Source organism: Bombina bombina, chromosome 4 (assembly GCF_027579735.1).
Source record: "Bombina bombina isolate aBomBom1 chromosome 4, aBomBom1.pri, whole genome shotgun sequence".
NCBI classification, from domain to species: domain Eukaryota; kingdom Metazoa; phylum Chordata; class Amphibia; order Anura; family Bombinatoridae; genus Bombina; species Bombina bombina.
Genome location: NC_069502.1, coordinates 879,885,496 through 879,903,352, shown reverse-complemented (window position 1 = coordinate 879,903,352; position 17,857 = coordinate 879,885,496). Strand labels below are relative to the sequence as shown.

Below are 17,857 nucleotides of genomic sequence, written 5' to 3'. Positions count from 1 at the left end.
TTAATAGCTGGCTACAAAAGATAATGTTTGTATCTGACTGCTTGATATTATACAAACCAAGTATAATGTTTCCCATATAGATACATGATTCTCAGAGGTATTATACACACATCTATGCTATATATTGATATCTATAGAGTTAAAGTGTTTTTAAACGTGTATGATTGAATAGTTAAACCAATAAATATAAAGTATGAATGGTTAAAAATCGTCCCTGTATTATTCAGTGATAATTTTTCCTAAATAATTGCAAGGGTAAAGCACTCTTTTTTTGTTACAGACTTTGTAACTCATTTATCTATGAGTCTCCTTAGTGCTTGTTGATTACAAAAATATTTGGCACCTATAGGTACTTACCATTAGTACTACTTTACTAAATATCTTGTTACTATAGGAAGGGCAACTGTCTCAGGGAGAATGGGCTAATAAGGTGAGTAGGGGACTTAGAGGGTGAGTAGGAAGCTATGTAAGGGAGAGGTGGCTAAGAGGGTGAGGAATGGCCTGTGTGAGGGAAAGTGGGCTGATTTGGTGGGGGTTGGGGGCTATGTGAGGGAGAGGGGAACTGACAGGGTATGGAAGGGCTTTGTGTGAGGAGTTTATTTGTTTTGTTATTTATGTATGTTTATTTATAGATGTATAGTATGTCACTGCCTTTTATATTTGCAGAAAAGTTAAAATAAAAAAAACTAAAGCAAAAAAAAACAACTGGCTTGCTTGGTAACCAAGCTCTACTGTATACAGTCACCCTTCTGCCTCTCGTGATATTTGCTGGTTTTTAAATTTTAAAGAAACGTGTGATCTCATGATGTTTGGCAAACATGCTGTATATAGATTGTCACATTTTGTTATCTGCTCAACATGCAGCTGGTGTAGTATTTGATTGTACATAAACGAAACAAACATGTTTAATATCACATAATCATCTCTTTACCATAATATAAATACAGGAAGAACTCTGAGTCTTTCCCATCTCTCATTTTTGTAGTGTTTCTTTCTTTTTGCAGGTGTCACATTTATAGCATCTGACTTAGTCACTGACGATAAACAAGATGAACAAGCACAGGAAGCAAATGGCAGAGCAGTTCCTGAGTCAGGCCCTGGGCATCATCTGCCTGCTGACCGGAGAGGTAAGAGCTGCTGGGGAATGTCATGATGACACTGACCTATTTACTGTGCTATCACATTAACCCTAACCCTATCTCATTAACCCAAACTAAAGTTTACCCACACCATCTCACTAACCTTAATTTCAGCTTACTCAGACCATATGACTAACCCTAACTTCAACTCACACAGACCATCTCACTAACCCTAACTTCATCTCACACAGACCATCTCACTAACCGTAACTTAAGCTTATCTAGGCCCTTTCACTAACCCTAGCTCAATCAGACCATATGACTAACCCTAACTTCAACTCACACAGGCCATCTCACTAACCGTAACTTAAGCTCACCCAGGCCATCTTACTAACCCTAAATCAGCTGACTCAGACTCTTTAACCCTAACTTCAGCTCATCTACTTCATTCTTACTTACCCTAAACTCAATCCATCTCACTAACTCTAACCTTAACACACTCAGACCATCTCACTAACCCTAAGTTTAGCTCACCCAGACCATCTCACTAACCATACCCCCCCCCCCCCCCGCACCCAAGGACCACTACACTACCCTCCACTGTAAAATGTCCCCCAGCATCCAGGGTACCCTGCACAATCTTTCATTGCAAAATGTCCCCTACACAACCCTGTACTGTAAAAGCAAACAACCTTAGTACCCAACACCCTCTATGACCATCCCATCATAAAAACAAAACATTACAAGCACTCAGAGCCCTACTACAAGACCCTGTGACTTCCTCCAGAGCTCAACGGTTGCACCACATAATACCCAAAACACAAAAAATATAAAACTAATTCCCAAGAGCTACCTTATTGTAGCCCAGCACTCAAGGAACCTCCTATCACCAAAGGTCACAGTCCCCAAATAACACACCAGCATATGTTATATTCTACATTAATCAATGATCATTCAATGTCTTCATTCTTATTTTGAAGCTCAAGTCCTTCGTCTTCAGCATCTTCAAACCACAAAGATCCCACAAATTAATCCAGTCTGCTATGTTACTTTGTGGTGATCAAGATTGTGGAGAAAATTAAGAGATTTAGATGTGAGCAATAGCTAGAGAATTGTTAGTCCAGGGAAATAGAATCTGACAATTTTCTTGTATTTATAGGAATATGCCATTGTGAAGAAAAGGCCCCCCCACAGCAGCATTCACAGGCTGAGAGGAGAGGTGAGCACTGCTGGAGAATGTGACATTATACCAGCATCCAGGCACAGTGATGACCTTCTGCCTGTGTCTCTGCATGTTCTCAGGAACATTATCCTGGCTCTGTCAGTAAATGTGTGTGACAGAACCAGTCCCGATGTCAGCACTGAATGAGTTGTGTGTGTGTTTCAGGTGCCTATAAAGTGTCATGATGTTGCCATGTATTTCTCTATGGAGGAGTGGGAGTATATAGAGGAACACAAGGAGCTTTACAAGGACGTCATGATAGAGACTCACCAAGCACAAAGGTCTATGGAGATCCCAGGAAATGAAAGCTCAGGTAACGCTGTGTAGTAATAAATATCTCACTACTGACGTGACTGACAGAGTGTAAATTTCCAGTGAATTTGTCATGTGTGAACCAATAATGTCTGATTATAAACTAGTTTTATACTTAACATAAATATAAGAATTTTTTTTAAAGGGGTGTAAGAGGCAAAAAGTTTTTCAGAACTCTTAAAGTATTTTTACTTTTATGCAAACATATATTTATGTAACAGACTAGCAGGAAACACATGTTGCATTCTTATGTTTTGTTGCTCATTGGCAATTTCTACAAGGTTGAAACTAAATGGTGTGTTTATCCAGCAAAATACCTTTTTTTTAAAAAAATTTTTTTTTATTGAGGTTTAATACAGTATCGTAATTGGTATATGAATACTAAAAGGTATTATGGTATCAAACACATGGAAAAATGATTTCCCACAATGATAAAGGGCTATCTCACAAGAACCAATTATAATGTGGGAAGAAAAATAATACAATTTTTTAATCATGTTATACAGGAGACTGGGAACATATATAAACAAATTTAATAATAATAGCAGTATTTTACAAGGGAAACCGCAAAATAAGTCTCTGGTCAAAATCAAGAAATGCCAGAGTACTATATGGGGCGGGGCGGTCCGGCCAGTTAAAAGGGCTAGAACACTCTTATAGGGCCTGTTAGCAAAAGAATCACTAATATATTTAATATGTCTAGTATAGTAGCCTACTATTGATTTACCACTGTATAAGACATGAAAGTCTGACGAAAGACCATTTTTGTTAATAGAATGCATTGTAAGATACAACAAAAATGTCATGATTGGCAGAAGAAACTAATTGTATTTTCTATTAGATTCAACAGGTCACAGTGATGCAAATCTAGAGACAGAAATAGAACTGAATATTCAGCCAGTGGAGACCCCATCAGACATCTCTGCAGGTGAGAGATCTATGGCAGAAGCTTCACACTTTGAAACCTCAGATTCTCTATTTCTTTTTTTCTTACTCTCTGTACATATATACACAGATACATTGTATAGAGGGAGAGTATATAACTTGGGGCTCAGTGAGCCGTGAAAGCGAATAACACACCGAGGTATATTACATTATCCTTCAGTTCTGGGTCACAAGATTATAGGAACTGTAAATATCAGACCTTCATAGATCAGATAGAACGTGCAAATAAAAAAGAAACATTACAATTTAATTATATTCTTAGATTCGCTTAATTTTCTTGGTAAATTTGCTGATGAGTAAACCTGGTTGAGCTCAGGAGCTTGCGCGTGTTTTTAGCACTTTATTTTTGTAACAGTATACAACATTGTTACAAACTTTGTGCTGCCAAGAGAACTAAAACACATGCACACTCCTGAAAGGGATATGAACCCCAAAAACATTATTTTGTGATTCAGACATAGCATACAATTATAAAAAAAAGTTTCCAATTCATTTATATTATCAAATGTTCTTTGTTCCCATGATATTCTTTGTTTAAGAGATACCTAGATAGGCATCTGGAGCACTACATGGTAGGAAAAAATGCTAATCAAGTGCTCTTGCAAATGGAAAACATGCTTTTAAAGTTGCTGCCATGTAGTGCTCCAGAAATGGTCCGGCTCCTAAGCTTACGTCCCTGCTTTTCATCAGAAGATAGCAAGAGAACAAATAAATAAATGGTTGGAGTCTCAGAACACCAGAGGATTTGGCACTAGAATGTCCCTTTAAACCTAGTGCAAGATCAGCAGATTATAATGTTGTACAGACGGGATATTACCCTCCTGACAGCCCACTGTTCTATCACCAGAGCTCTTTTATGTAATATCTGTATATTGATCATGCGAGTTCAGTGCCCTCTCTGTCTTTTGTGGGGTGAGGATGAAGTGGTGCAGCAGTGGGTTTGGGGAGCAGTGTGGCTGATTCCTGGTTTCCCAGGACATAAATATATATAATATAAAGGACAAATATAATATAAAGGACAGCAGGACTTGCCTCTCAATACAGTTTTTTAAATATTGGATAACTAAATAAGGATCCATAAAGTGATTAGCCTAGCACTTCCCTTATCTCTCACCCTCTGCTTCATATAACTGGCACACACATGCCCCCTCTTTCCTTATCTCTCACCCTCTGCTTCATATAACTGGCACACACATGCCCCCTCTTTCCTTATCTCTCACCCTCTGCTTCATATAACTGGCACACACATGCCCCCTCTTTCCTTATCTCTCACCCTCTGCTTCATATAACTGGTACACAAACATGCCCCCTCTTTTCTTCTCTCTCCCCCTCTGCTTCATGTAACTGGCACACATGCACGCCCGCTCTTTCCTTCACTCTCACCCTCTGCTTTATGTAACTGGCACACATGCATGCCCCCTCTTTCCTTCTCTCTCACCCTCTGCTTCATGTAACTGGCACACACACACCCTCTTTCTTTCTCTCTCTCTCAACCTCTGCTTTATGTAACTGGCACACATGCACGCCCCCTCTTTCCTTCTCTCACTCTCTGATTCATGTAAGTAGCACACATGCACGCCTCCTCTTTCCTTCTCTCTCACCCTCTGCTTCATGTAAGTAGCACACACATGCCCCCTCTTTCCTTCTCTGTAATGCTCTGCTTCATGTAACTGGCACACATGCATGCCCCCTCTTTCCTTCTCTCTCACTCTCTGCTTCATGTAAGTAGCACACATGCACGCCCCCTCTTTCCTTCTCTCTCACTCTCTGCTTCATGTAAGTAGCACACATGCACGCCTCCTCTTTCCTTCTCTCTCACCCTCTGCTTCATGTAACTGGCATAAATGCACGCCCCTTCTTTCCTTCTCTCTCACCCTGTGTTTCATGTAACTGGCACACATGCATGCCCTCTCTTATCTTCTCTCTAACCCTCTGCTTCATGTAACTGGCACACATGCATGCCCTCTCTGATCTTCTCTCTAACCCTCTGCTTCATGTAACTGGCACACATGCATGCCCTCTCTTTCCTTTGTAACTGGCACACATGCATGCCCCCTCTTTCCTTCTCTCTCACCTCTGCTTCATGTAACTGGCACACATGCATGCCCTCTCTGATCTTCTCTCTAACCCTCTGCTTCATGTAACTGGCACACATGCATGCCCCCTCTTTCCTTCTCTCTCACCTCTGCTTCATGTAACTGGCACACATGCATGCCCTCTCTGATCTTCTCTCTAACCCTCTGCTTCATGTAACTGGCACACATGCATGCCCTCTCTTTCCTTTGTAACTGGCACACATGCATGCCCCCTCTTTCCTTCTCTCTCACCTCTGCTTCATGTAACTGGCACACATGCATGCCTTCTCTTATTTTCTCTCTAACCCTCTGCTTCATGTAACTGGCACACATGCATGCCCTCTCTTTCCTTCTCTCTCACCCTCTGCTTCATGAAACTGGCACACGCATGCCCTCTCTCTCTCTCTCACCCTCTGCTTCATGAAACTGGTACACGCATGTCCTCTTTCCTTCTCTCTCTCTCTCACCCTCTGCTTCATGTAACTGGCACGCGCATGCCCTCTTTTTCTCTGTAACTCTATGCTTCATGTAACTGGCATACATGCATGCCCCCTCTTTCCTTTTCCTCACCTCTGCTTCATGTAACTGGCACACACATGCCCTCTCATTCCTTCTCTTTAACCCTCTGCTTCATGTAATTGGCACACATGCATGCTCTCTCTTTCCTTCTCTCTCACCTCTGCTTCATGTAACTGGCACACGCATGCCCTCCTCTGCTTCATGTAACCGGCACTCATGCATGCCCTCTCTTTCCTTCTCTCTCACCCTCTGCTTCATGTAACTGGCACACGCATGCCCTCTCTTTCCTCCTCTCTCACCCTCTGCTTCATGTAAATGGCACACGCATGCCCTCTTTTTCTCCCTCACCCTCTGCTTCATGTAACTGGCACACGCATGCCCACTCTTTCCTTCTCTCTAACCCTCTGCTTCATGTAACTGGCACACACATGCCCTCTCTTTCCTTCTCTCTCACCTCTGCTTCATGTAACTGGCACACACATGCCCTCTCTTTCCTTCTCTCTCACCCTCTGCTTCATATAACTGGCACACATGCACGCCCCTTCTTTCCTTCTCTCTCACCCTCTGCTTCATGTAACTGGCACACATGCACGCCCCCTCTTTCCTTCTCTCTCACCCTCTGCTTCATGTAACTGGCACACATGCACGCCCCCTCTTTCCTTCTCTCTCACCCTCTGCTTCATGTAACTGGCACACATGCATGCCCCCTCTTTCCTTCTCTTTCACCCTCTGCTTCATGTAACTGGCACACATGCACGCCCCCTGTTTCCTTCTCTCTCACTCTCTGCTTCATGTAACTCGCACACACACATGCCCTCTCTTTCCTTCTCTCTCACCCTCTGCTTCATGTAACTGGCACACGCATGCCCTCTTTTTCTCTCTCACCCTCTGCTTCATGTAACTGGCACACATGCATGTCCTTTCTTTCCTTCTCTCTCACCCTCTGCTTCATGTAACTGGCACACATGCATGCCCTCTCTTTCTTTCTCTCTCACCCTCTGCTTCATGTAACTGGCACACGCAGGCCCTCTTTTTCTCTCTCACCCTCTGCTTCATGTAACTGGCACACATGCACGCCCCCTCTTTCATTCTCTCTATTTGATTTATAGAATAAACTTCCTCAAGAGGTAGTATTGACAAACACTGTGGGGGACTTTAAAAATGCCTGGGACAAGCATAAGGCTATCCTACGAACTAGATAAGTTTATACTGTTGGGTAATATCGGGCAGACTTGCTGGGCCTATGGCTCTTATCTTCCGTCAATAGCTATGTTTCTAACCCTCTGCTTCATGTAACTGGCACACGCAGGCCCTCTTTTTCTCTCTCACCCTCTGCTTCATGTAACTGGCACACCTTTTCTGTAACCTTCTGCTTCATGTAACTGGCACGCGCATGCCCTCTCTTTCCTTCTCTCTAACCCTCTGCTTCATGTAAATGGCACACATGCACGCCCCCTCTTTCCTTCTCTCTAACCCTCTGCTTCATGTAACTGGCACACGCATGCCCTCTCTTTCCTTCTCTCTAACCCTCTGCTTCATGTAACTGGCACACGCATGCCCTCTCTTTCCTTCTCTCTCACCCTCTGCTTCATGTAACTGGCACACACATGCCCTCTCTTTCCTTCTCTCTCACCCTCTGCTTCATGTAACTGGCACACCTTTTCTGTAACCTGCTTCATGTAACTGGCACACGCATGCCCTCTCTTTCCTTCTCTCTCACCCACTGCTTCATGTAACTGGCACACATGCATGTCCTTTCTTTCCTTCTCTCTAACCCTCTGCTTCATGTAACTGGCACACATGCATGTCCTTTCTTTCCTTCCCTCTCACCCTCTGCTTCATGTAACTGGCACACATGCATGCCCTCTCTTTCTTTCTCTCTCACCCTCTGCTTCATGTAACTGGCACACATGCACGCCCCCTCTTTCATTCTCTCTATTTGATTTATAGAATAAACTTCCTCAAGAGGTAGTATTGACAAACACTGTGGGGGACTTTAAAAATGCCTGGGACAAGCATAAGACTATCCTACGAACTAGATAAGTTTATACTGTTGGGTAATATCGGGCAGACTTGCTGGGCCTATGGCTCTTATCTGCCATCAATATCTATGTTTCTAACCCTCTGCTTCATGTAACTGGCACACATGCATGCCCTCTCTTTCCTTCTCTCTCTCCCTCTGCTTCATGTAACCGGCACTCATGCATGCCCCCTCTTTCCTTCTCTCTAACCCTCTGCTTCATGTAACTGGCACACATGCACGTCTCTCTTTCCTTCTCTCTCACCCTCTGCTTCATGTAACTGGCACACATGCACGTCTCTCTTTCCTTCTCTCTCACCCTCTGCTTCATGTAACTGGCACACATGCACGCCCCCTCTTTCCTTCTCTCTAACCCTCTGCTTCATTTAACTGGCACACATGCACGCCCCCTCTTTCCTTCTCTCTCACCCTCTGCTTCATGTAACTGGCACACATGTAAACTACCTCTTTCCTTCTCTCTAACCCTCTGCTTCATGTAACTGGCACACATATGCCCTCTCTTTCCTTCTCTCTCACCCTCTGCTTCATGTAACTGGCACACGCATGCCCTCTTTTTCTCTCTCACCCTCTGCTTCATGTAACTGGCACACATGCATGCCCCCTCTTTCCTTCTCTCTCACCTCTGCTTCATGTAACTGGCACACGCATGCCCTCTCTTTCCTTCTCTCTCACCCTCTGCTTCATGTAACTGGCACACACATGCCCTCTTTTTCTCTCTCACCCTCTGCTTCATGTAACTGGCACACATGCATGCCCTCTCTTTCCTTCTCTCTCACCTCTGCTTCATGTAACTGGCACACGCATGCCCTCTCTTTCCTTCTCTCTAACCCTCTGCTTCATGTAACTGGCACACATGCATGCCCTCTCTTTCCTTTTCTGTAACCTTCTGCTTCATGTAACTGGCACACGCATGCCCTCTCTTTCCTTCTCTCTAACCCTCTGCTTCATGTAACTGGCACACATGCATGTCCTTTCTTTCCTTCTCTCTCACCCTCTGCTTCATGTAACTGGCACACATGCATGCCCTCTCTTTCTTTCTCTCTCTCTCTCACCCTCTGCTTCATGTAACTGGCACACACATGCCCTCTTTTTCTCTCTCACCCTCTGCTTCATGTAACTGGCACACATGCATGCCCCCTCTTTCTTTCTCTCTCACCTCTGCTTCATGTAACTGGCACACATGCACGCCCCCTCTTTCCTTCTCTCTCACCCTCTGCTTCATGTAACTGGCACACATGCACGCCCCCTCTTTCCTTCTCTCTCACCCTCTGCTTCATGTAACTGGCACACATGCACGCCCCCTCTTTCCTTCTCTCTCACCCTCTGCTTCATGTAACTGGCACACATGCATGCCCCCTCTTTCTTTCTCTCTCACCTCTGCTTCATGTAACTGGCACACATGCACGCCCCCTCTTTACTTCTCTCTCACCCTCTGCTTCATTTAACTGGCACACATGCACACCCCCTCTTTCCTTCTCTCTCACCCTCTGCTTCATGTAACTGGCACACATGCATGCCCCCTCTTTCTTTCTCTCTCACCTCTGCTTCATGTAACTGGCACACATGCACGCCCCCTCTTTCCTTCTCTCTCACCCTCTGCTTCATGTAACTGGCACACATGCACGCCCCCTCTTTCCTTCTCTCTCACCCTCTGCTTCATGTAACTGGCATAAATTCATGCCCTCTCTTTCCTTCTCTCTCACCCTCTGCTTCATGTAACTGGCATAAATTCATGCCCTCTCTTTCCTTCTCTCTAACCCTCTGCTTCATGTAACGGGCACACATGCATGCCCCCTCTTTCCTTCTCTCTCACCTCTGCTTCATGTAACTGGCACACGCATGCTCTCTCTTTCCTTCTCTCTCACCTCTGCTTCATGTAACTGGCACACGCATGCTCTCTCTTTCCTTCTCTCTCACCCTCTGCTTCATGTAACTGGTACACACACATGCCCTCTTTCTTTCTCTCTCACCCTCTGCTTCATGTAACTGGCACACGCATGCCCTATTTTTCTTTCTCACCCCCTGCTTCATGTAACTGGCACACATGCATGCCCCCTCTTTCTTTCTCTCTCACCCTCTGCTTCATGTAACTGGCACACATGCACCCCCCTCTTTCCTTCTCTCTCAACCTCTGCTTCATGTAACTGGCACACATGCACGCCCCCTCTTTCCTTCTCTCTCACCCTTTGCTTCATGTAACTGGCACACATGCATGCCCCCTCTTTCTTTCTTTCTTTCTCTCTCAACCTCTGCTTCATGTAACTGGCACACATGCACGCCCCCTCTTTCCTTCTCTCTCACCCTCTGCTTCATGTAACTGGCACACACATGCCCTCTCTTTCCTTCTCTCTCACCCTCTGCTTCATGTAACTGGCACACATGCACGCCCCCTCTTTTCTTCTCTCTCACCCTCTGCTTCATGTAACTGGCACACACATGCCCTCTCTTTCCTTCTCTCTCACCCTCTGCTTCATGTAACTGGCACACATGCACGCCCCCTCTTTCTTCTGTTATGTGTGATCAGTCCACGGGTCATCATTACTTCTGGGATATAACTCCTCCCCAACAGGAAATGCAAGAGGATTCACCCAGCAGAGCTGCATATAGCTCCTCCCCTCTACGTCAGTCCCAGTCATTCTCTTGCACCCAACGACTAGATAGGATGTGTGAGAGGACTATGGTGATTATACTTAGTTTTTATGACTTCAATCAAAAGTTTGTTATTTTAAAATAGCACCGGAGCGTGTTATTACTTCTCTGGCAGAGTTTGAGGAAGAATCTGACAGAGATTTTTTACTATGATTTTAACCGGAGTCGTTAAGATCATATTGCTGTTCTCGACCATCTGAGGGAGGTAAAGGCTTCAGATCAGGGGACAGCGGGCAGATGAATCTGCATTGAGGTATGTGGCAGTTTTTATTTTCTGAATGGAATTGATGAGAAAAGCCTGCCATACCGTTAAAATGACATGTATGTATACACTTCAGTATTCTGGGGATGGTATTTCACCGGAACTACTGTGTTAAAGGTCACTAATCCTTTTAATAACTATTCTCATGTTAAACGTTTTTGCTGGAATGTAGAATCGTTTACATTGCTGAGGTACTGTGTGAATAAATATTTGGGCATTATTTTCCACTTGGCAGTTTTTTGCTTTAATTGTGACAGTTTCGTTTCTCTTCACTGCTGTGTGGGAGAGGGAGGGGCCGTTTTTGGCGCTCTTTGCTACGCATCAAAAAATTCTAGTCAGCTACTTTTATATTTCCTGCATGATCCGGTTCATCTCTGACAGATCTCAGGGGTCTTCAAACTTCTTTGAAGGGAGGTAAATTCTCTCAGCAGAGCTGTGAGAATTCTTATAGTGACTGTGTATAAAAAACGTTGTTTTGTTTTCTTATGTACAAATTTAATTAGTGTTGTTTTTTACTAATGGGAACAAACCTTTGCTAAAAGTTGTGTTGTTTTAAAGTTTGATGCAATAACTGTTTTTCAGTTCATTATTTCAACTGTCATTTAATCGTTAGTACCTCTTTGAGGCACAGTGCGTTTTTTTTTTGCTAAAAAAGATTATAACCAAGTTGTAAGTTTTTTTGCTAGTGTGTTAAACATGTCTGACTCAGAGGAAGATATCTGTGTCATTTGTTCCAATGCCAAGGTGGAGCCCAATAGAAATTTATGTACTAACTGTATTGATGCTACTTTAAATAAAAGTCAATCTGTACAATGTGAACAAATTTCACCAAACAGCGAGGGGAGAGTTATGCCGACTAACTCGCCTCACGCGACAGTACCTGCATCTCCCGCCCGGGAGGTGCGTGATATTTTGGCGCCTAGTACATCTGGGCGGCCATTACAGATAACATTACAAGATATGGCTACTGTTATGACTGAAGTTTTGTCTAAATTACCTGAACTAAGAGGCAAGCGTGATCACTCTGGGGTGAGAACAGAGTGCGCTGACAATGCTAGGGCCATGTCTGATACTGCGTCACAGCTCGCAGAGCATGAGGACGGAGAGCTTCATTCTGTGGGTGACGGTTCTGATCCAAACAGATTGGACTCAGATATTTCAAATTTTAAATTTAAATTGGAGAACCTCCGTGTACTACTAGGGGAGGTCTTAGCAGCTCTCAACGATTGTAACACTGTTGCAATACCAGAGAAACTGTGTAGATTGGATAAATACTTTGCGGTACCGGCGAGTACTGACGTTTTTCCTATACCTAAGAGACTAACTGAAATTGTTACTAAGGAGTGGGATAGACCCGGTGTGCCGTTCTCACCCCCTCCAATATTTAGAAAGATGTTTCCAATAGACGCCACCACTCGGGACTTATGGCAAACGGTCCCCAAGGTGGAGGGAGCAGTTTCTACTTTAGCTAAGCGTACCACTATCCCGGTGGAGGATAGCTGTGCTTTCTCAGATCCAATGGATAAAAAATTAGAGGGTTACCTTAAGAAAATGTTTGTTCAACAAGGTTTTATATTACAACCCCTTGCATGTATCGCGCCGATTACGGCTGCGGCAGCATTTTGGATTGAGTCGCTTGAAGAGAACCTTAGTTCCTCTACGCTAGACGACATTACGGACAGGCTTAGAGTCCTTAAACTAGCTAATTCTTTCATTTCGGAGGCCGTAGTACATTTAACCAAACTTACGGCTAAGAACTCAGGATTCGCCATACAGGCACGCAGGGCACTGTGGCTAAAATCCTGGTCAGCTGATGTTACTTCTAAGTCCAAATTACTTAATATACCTTTCAAGGGGCAGTCCTTATTCGGGCCCGGTTTGAAAGAAATTATCGCTGACATTACGGGAGGTAAGGGCCACGCCCTACCTCAAGACAAGGCCAAAGCTAAGGCTAGACAGTCTAATTTTCGTCCCTTTCGGAATTTCAAAACAGGAGCAGCATCAACCTCCACTGCACCAAAACAGGAAGGAGCTGTTGCTCGTTACAGGCAAGGCTGGAAGCCTAACCAGTCCTGGAACAAAAGCAAGCAGGCCAGGAAACCTGCTGCTGCCCCAAAGACAGCATGAACCGAGAGCCCCCGATCCGGGACCGGATCTAGTAGGGGGCAGACTCTCTCTCTTCGCCCAGGCCTGGGCAAGAGATGTTCAGGATCCCTGGGCACTAGAGATCATATCTCAGGGATACCTTCTAGACTTCAAATTATCTCCCCCAAGAGGGAGATTTCATCTGTCAAGGTTGTCAACAAACCAGATAAAGAAAGAAGCGTTTCTACGCTGCGTACAAGATCTGTTAACAATGGGAGTGATCCATCCGGTTCCGTGGTCGGAACAAGGACAAGGGTTCTACTCAAACCTGTTTGTGGTTCCCAAAAAAGAGGGAACTTTCAGGCCAATCTTAGATTTAAAGACTCTAAACAAATTCCTAAGAGTTCCATCGTTCAAAATGGAAACTATTCGGACAATCTTACCCATGATCCAAGAGGGTCAGTACATGACCACAGTGGATTTAAAGGATGCTTACCTTCACATACCGATCCACAAAGATCATCACCGGTATCTAAGGTTTGCCTTCTTAGACAGGCACTACCAGTTTGTAGCTCTTCCATTCGGATTGGCTACGGCTCCAAGAATCTTCACAAAGGTTCTGGGTGCCCTTCTAGCGGTACTAAGACCGCGAGGGATTTCGGTAGCTCCGTACCTAGACGACATTCTAATACAAGCTTCAAGCTTTCAAACTGCCAAGTCTCATACAGAGTTAGTTCTGGCATTTCTAAGGTCGCATGGATGGAAAGTGAACGAAAAGAAGAGTTCTCTCTTTCCTCTCACAAGAGTTCCATTCTTGGGGACTCTTATAGATTCTGTAGAAATGAAGATTTACCTGACAGAAGACAGGTTAACAAAACTTCAAAATGCATGCCGCGTCCTTCATTCCATTCAACACCCGTCAGTAGCTCAATGCATGGAGGTGATCGGCTTAATGGTAGCGGCAATGGACATAGTACCTTTTGCACGCCTACACCTCAGACCGCTGCAATTATGCATGCTAAGTCAGTGGAATGGGGATTACTCAGATTTGTCCCCTACTCTGAATCTGAATCAAGAGACCAGAAATTCTCTTCTATGGTGGCTTCATCGGCCACACCTGTCCAGGGGGATGCCATTCAGCAGGCCAGACTGGACAATTGTAACAACAGACGCCAGCCTACTAGGTTGGGGCGCTGTCTGGAATTCTCTGAAGGCTCAGGGACTATGGAATCAGGAGGAGAGTCTCCTTCCAATAAACATTCTGGAATTGAGAGCAGTTCTCAATGCCCTTCTGGCTTGGCCCCAGTTAATAACTCGGGGGTTCATCAGGTTTCAGTCGGACAACATCACGACTGTAGCTTACATCAACCATCAGGGAGGGACAAGAAGCTCCCTAGCAATGATGGAAGTATCAAAGATAATTCGCTGGGCAGAGTCTCACTCTTGCCACCTGTCAGCAATCCACATCCCGGGAGTGGAGAACTGGGAGGCGGATTTCTTGAGTCGCCAGACTCTTCATCCGGGGGAGTGGGAACTTCATCCGGAGGTCTTTGCCCAAATACTTCGACGTTGGGGCAAACCAGAGATAGATCTCATGGCGTCTCGCCAGAACGCCAAACTTCCTCGCTACGGGTCCAGATCCAGGGATCCGGGAGCAGTTCTGATAGATGCTTTGACAGCACCTTGGAACTTCAGGATGGCTTATGTGTTTCCACCCTTCCCGCTGCTTCCTCGATTGATTGCCAAAATCAAACAGGAGAGAGCATCAGTAATTCTAATAGCACCTGCTTGGCCACGCAGGACTTGGTATGCAGATCTAGTGGACATGTCATCCTGTCCGCCTTGGTCTCTACCTCTAAGACAGGACCTTCTGATACAGGGTCCATTCAAACATCAAAATCTAACTTCTCTGAAGCTGACTGCTTGGAAATTGAACGCTTGATTTTATCAAAACGTGGTTTTTCTGAGTCGGTTATTGATACCCTGATTCAGGCTAGGAAGCCTGTTACCAGAAGGATTTACCATAAAATATGGCGGAAATACCTATACTGGTGCGAATCCAAAGGTTACTCCTGGAGTAAGGTTAGGATCGCTAGGATATTGTCTTTTCTACAAGAAGGTTTAGAAAAGGGTTTATCAGCTAGTTCATTAAAGGGACAGATTTCAGCTCTGTCCATCTTGTTACACAGACGTCTGTCAGAAAATCCAGACGTCCAGTCCTTTTGTCAGGCTTTAGCTAGGATCAAGCCTGTGTTTAAAGCTGTTGCTCCACCATGGAGTTTAAACTTAGTTCTTAACGTTTTACAGGGTGTTCCGTTTGAACCCCTTCATTCCATTGATATAAAAATGTTATCTTGGAAAGGTCTGTTTTTAATGGCTATTTCCTCGGCTCGAAGAGTCTCTGAGTTATCAGCCTTACATTGTGATTCCCCTTATCTGATTTTTCACTCAGACAAGGTAGTTCTGCGTACTAAACCTGGGTTCTTACCTAAGGTAGTCACTAACAGGAACATCAATCAAGAGATTGTTGTCCCATCCTTGTGTCCAAATCCTTCTTCAAAGAAGGAACGTCTTTTACACAATCTGAATGTAGTTCGTGCCCTCAAGTTCTACTTGCAGGCAACTAAAGATTTTCGCCAAACTTCTTCCTTGTTTGTCGTTTACTCTGGACAGAGGAGAGGTCAAAAAGCTTCTGCTACCTCTCTCTCTTTTTGGCTTCGTAGCATAATACGTTTAGCCTATGAGACTGCTGGACAGCAGCCTCCTGAAAGAATTACAGCTCACTCCACTAGAGCTGTGGCTTCCACTTGGGCCTTTAAGAATGAGGCCTCTGTTGAACAGATTTGCAAGGCTGCAACTTGGTCTTCGCTTCATACTTTTTCCAAATTTTACAAATTTGACACTTTTGCTTCTTCGGAGGCTATTTTTGGGAGAAAGGTTCTTCAGGCAGTGGTTCCTTCTGTATAATGAGCCTGCCTATCCCTCCCGTCATCCGTGTACTTTTGCTTTGGTATTGGTATCCCAGAAGTAATGATGACCCGTGGACTGATCACACATAACAGAAGAAAACATAATTTATGCTTACCTGATAAATTCCTTTCTTCTGTTGTGTGATCAGTCCACGGCCCGCCCTGTTTTAAGGCAGGTAAATATCTTTTAAATTATACTCCAGTCACCACTTCACCCTTGGTTACTCCTTTCTCGTTGATTCTTGGTCGAATGACTGGGACTGACGTAGAGGGGAGGAGCTATATGCAGCTCTGCTGGGTGAATCCTCTTGCATTTCCTGTTGGGGAGGAGTTATATCCCAGAAGTAATGATGACCCGTGGACTGATCACACAACAGAAGAAAGGAATTTATCAGGTAAGCATAAATTATGTTTTCCTTCTCTCTAACCCTCTGCTTCATGCAACTGGCACACATGCATGCCCTCTCTTATCTTCTCTCTCTCACCCTCTGCTTCATGTAACTGGCACACATGCATGCCCTCTCTTATCTTCTCTCTCTCACCCACTGCTTCATGTAACTGGCACACATGCACGCCCCCTCTTTCCTTCTCTCTCACCCTCTGCTTCATGTAACTGGCACACATGCATGTCCTTTCTTTCCTTCTCTCTCACCCTCTGCTTCATGTAACTGGCACACATGCATGCCCTCTCTTTCTTTCTCTCTCACCCTCTGCTTCATGTAACTGGCACACACAGGCCCTCTTTTTCTCTCTCACCCTCTGCTTCATGTAACTGGCACACATGCACGCCCCCTCTTTCATTCTCTCTATTTGATTTATAGAATAAACTTCCTCAAGAGGTAGTATTGACAAACACTGTGGGGGACTTTAAAAATGCCTGGGACAAGCATAAGACTATCCTACGAACTAGATAAGTTTATACTGTTGGGTAATATCGGGCAGACTTGCTGTGCCTATGGCTCTTATCTGCCATCAATATCTATGTTTCTAACCCTCTGCTTCATGTAACTGGCACACATGCACGCCCTGCTCTTTCCTTCACTCTCACCCTCTGCTTTATGTAACTGGCACACATGCACGCCCCCTCTTTCCTTCTCTCTAACCCTCTGCTTCATGTAACTGGCACACATGCACGTCTCTCTTTCCTTCTCTCTCACCCTCTGCTTCATGTAACTGGCACACATGCACGCCCCCTCTTTCCTTCTCTCTCACCCTCTGCTTCATGTAACTGGCACACATGCATGCCCTCTCTTTCTTTCTCTCTCTCTCTCACCCTCTGCTTCATGTAACTGGCACACACATGCCCTCTTTTTTTCTCTCTCACCCTCTGCTTCATGTAACTGGCACACATGCATGCCCCCTCTTTCTTTCTCTCTCTCTCACCTCTGCTTCATGTAACTGGCACACATGCACGCCCCCTCTTTCCTTCTCTCTCACCCTCTGCTTCATGTAACTGGCACACATGCACGCCCCCTCTTTCCTTCTCTCTCACCCTCTGCTTCATGTAACTGGCACACATGCATGCCCCCTCTTCTTTCCTTCTCTCTCACCCTCTGCTTCATTTAACTGGCACACATGCACGCCCCCTCTTTCCTTCTCTCTCACCCTCTGCTTCATGTAACTGGCACACATGCATGCCCCCTCTTCTTTCCTTCTCTCTCACCCTCTGCTTCATTTAACTGGCACACATGCACGCCCC

The 17,857-nt window shown here is 44.8% G+C and overlaps 1 protein-coding gene across 1 annotated transcript in view; it reads left to right on the top strand.

Annotated features, from left to right (window-relative positions):
* The window catches only part of LOC128657414 (oocyte zinc finger protein XlCOF7.1), a 55,514-nt gene that overhangs the window by 2,387 nt on the left and 35,270 nt on the right, over nt 1–17,857 (top strand). The window contains exons 2-5 of the mRNA XM_053711753.1: nt 1,005–1,127; nt 2,239–2,298; nt 2,467–2,614; nt 3,455–3,541. Of these exons, the coding sequence (XP_053567728.1) occupies nt 1,050–1,127; nt 2,239–2,298; nt 2,467–2,614; nt 3,455–3,541 (373 nt within the window). The 5' untranslated portion in view covers nt 1,005–1,049. The remainder of the gene's footprint in view (nt 1–1,004; nt 1,128–2,238; nt 2,299–2,466; nt 2,615–3,454; nt 3,542–17,857) is intronic.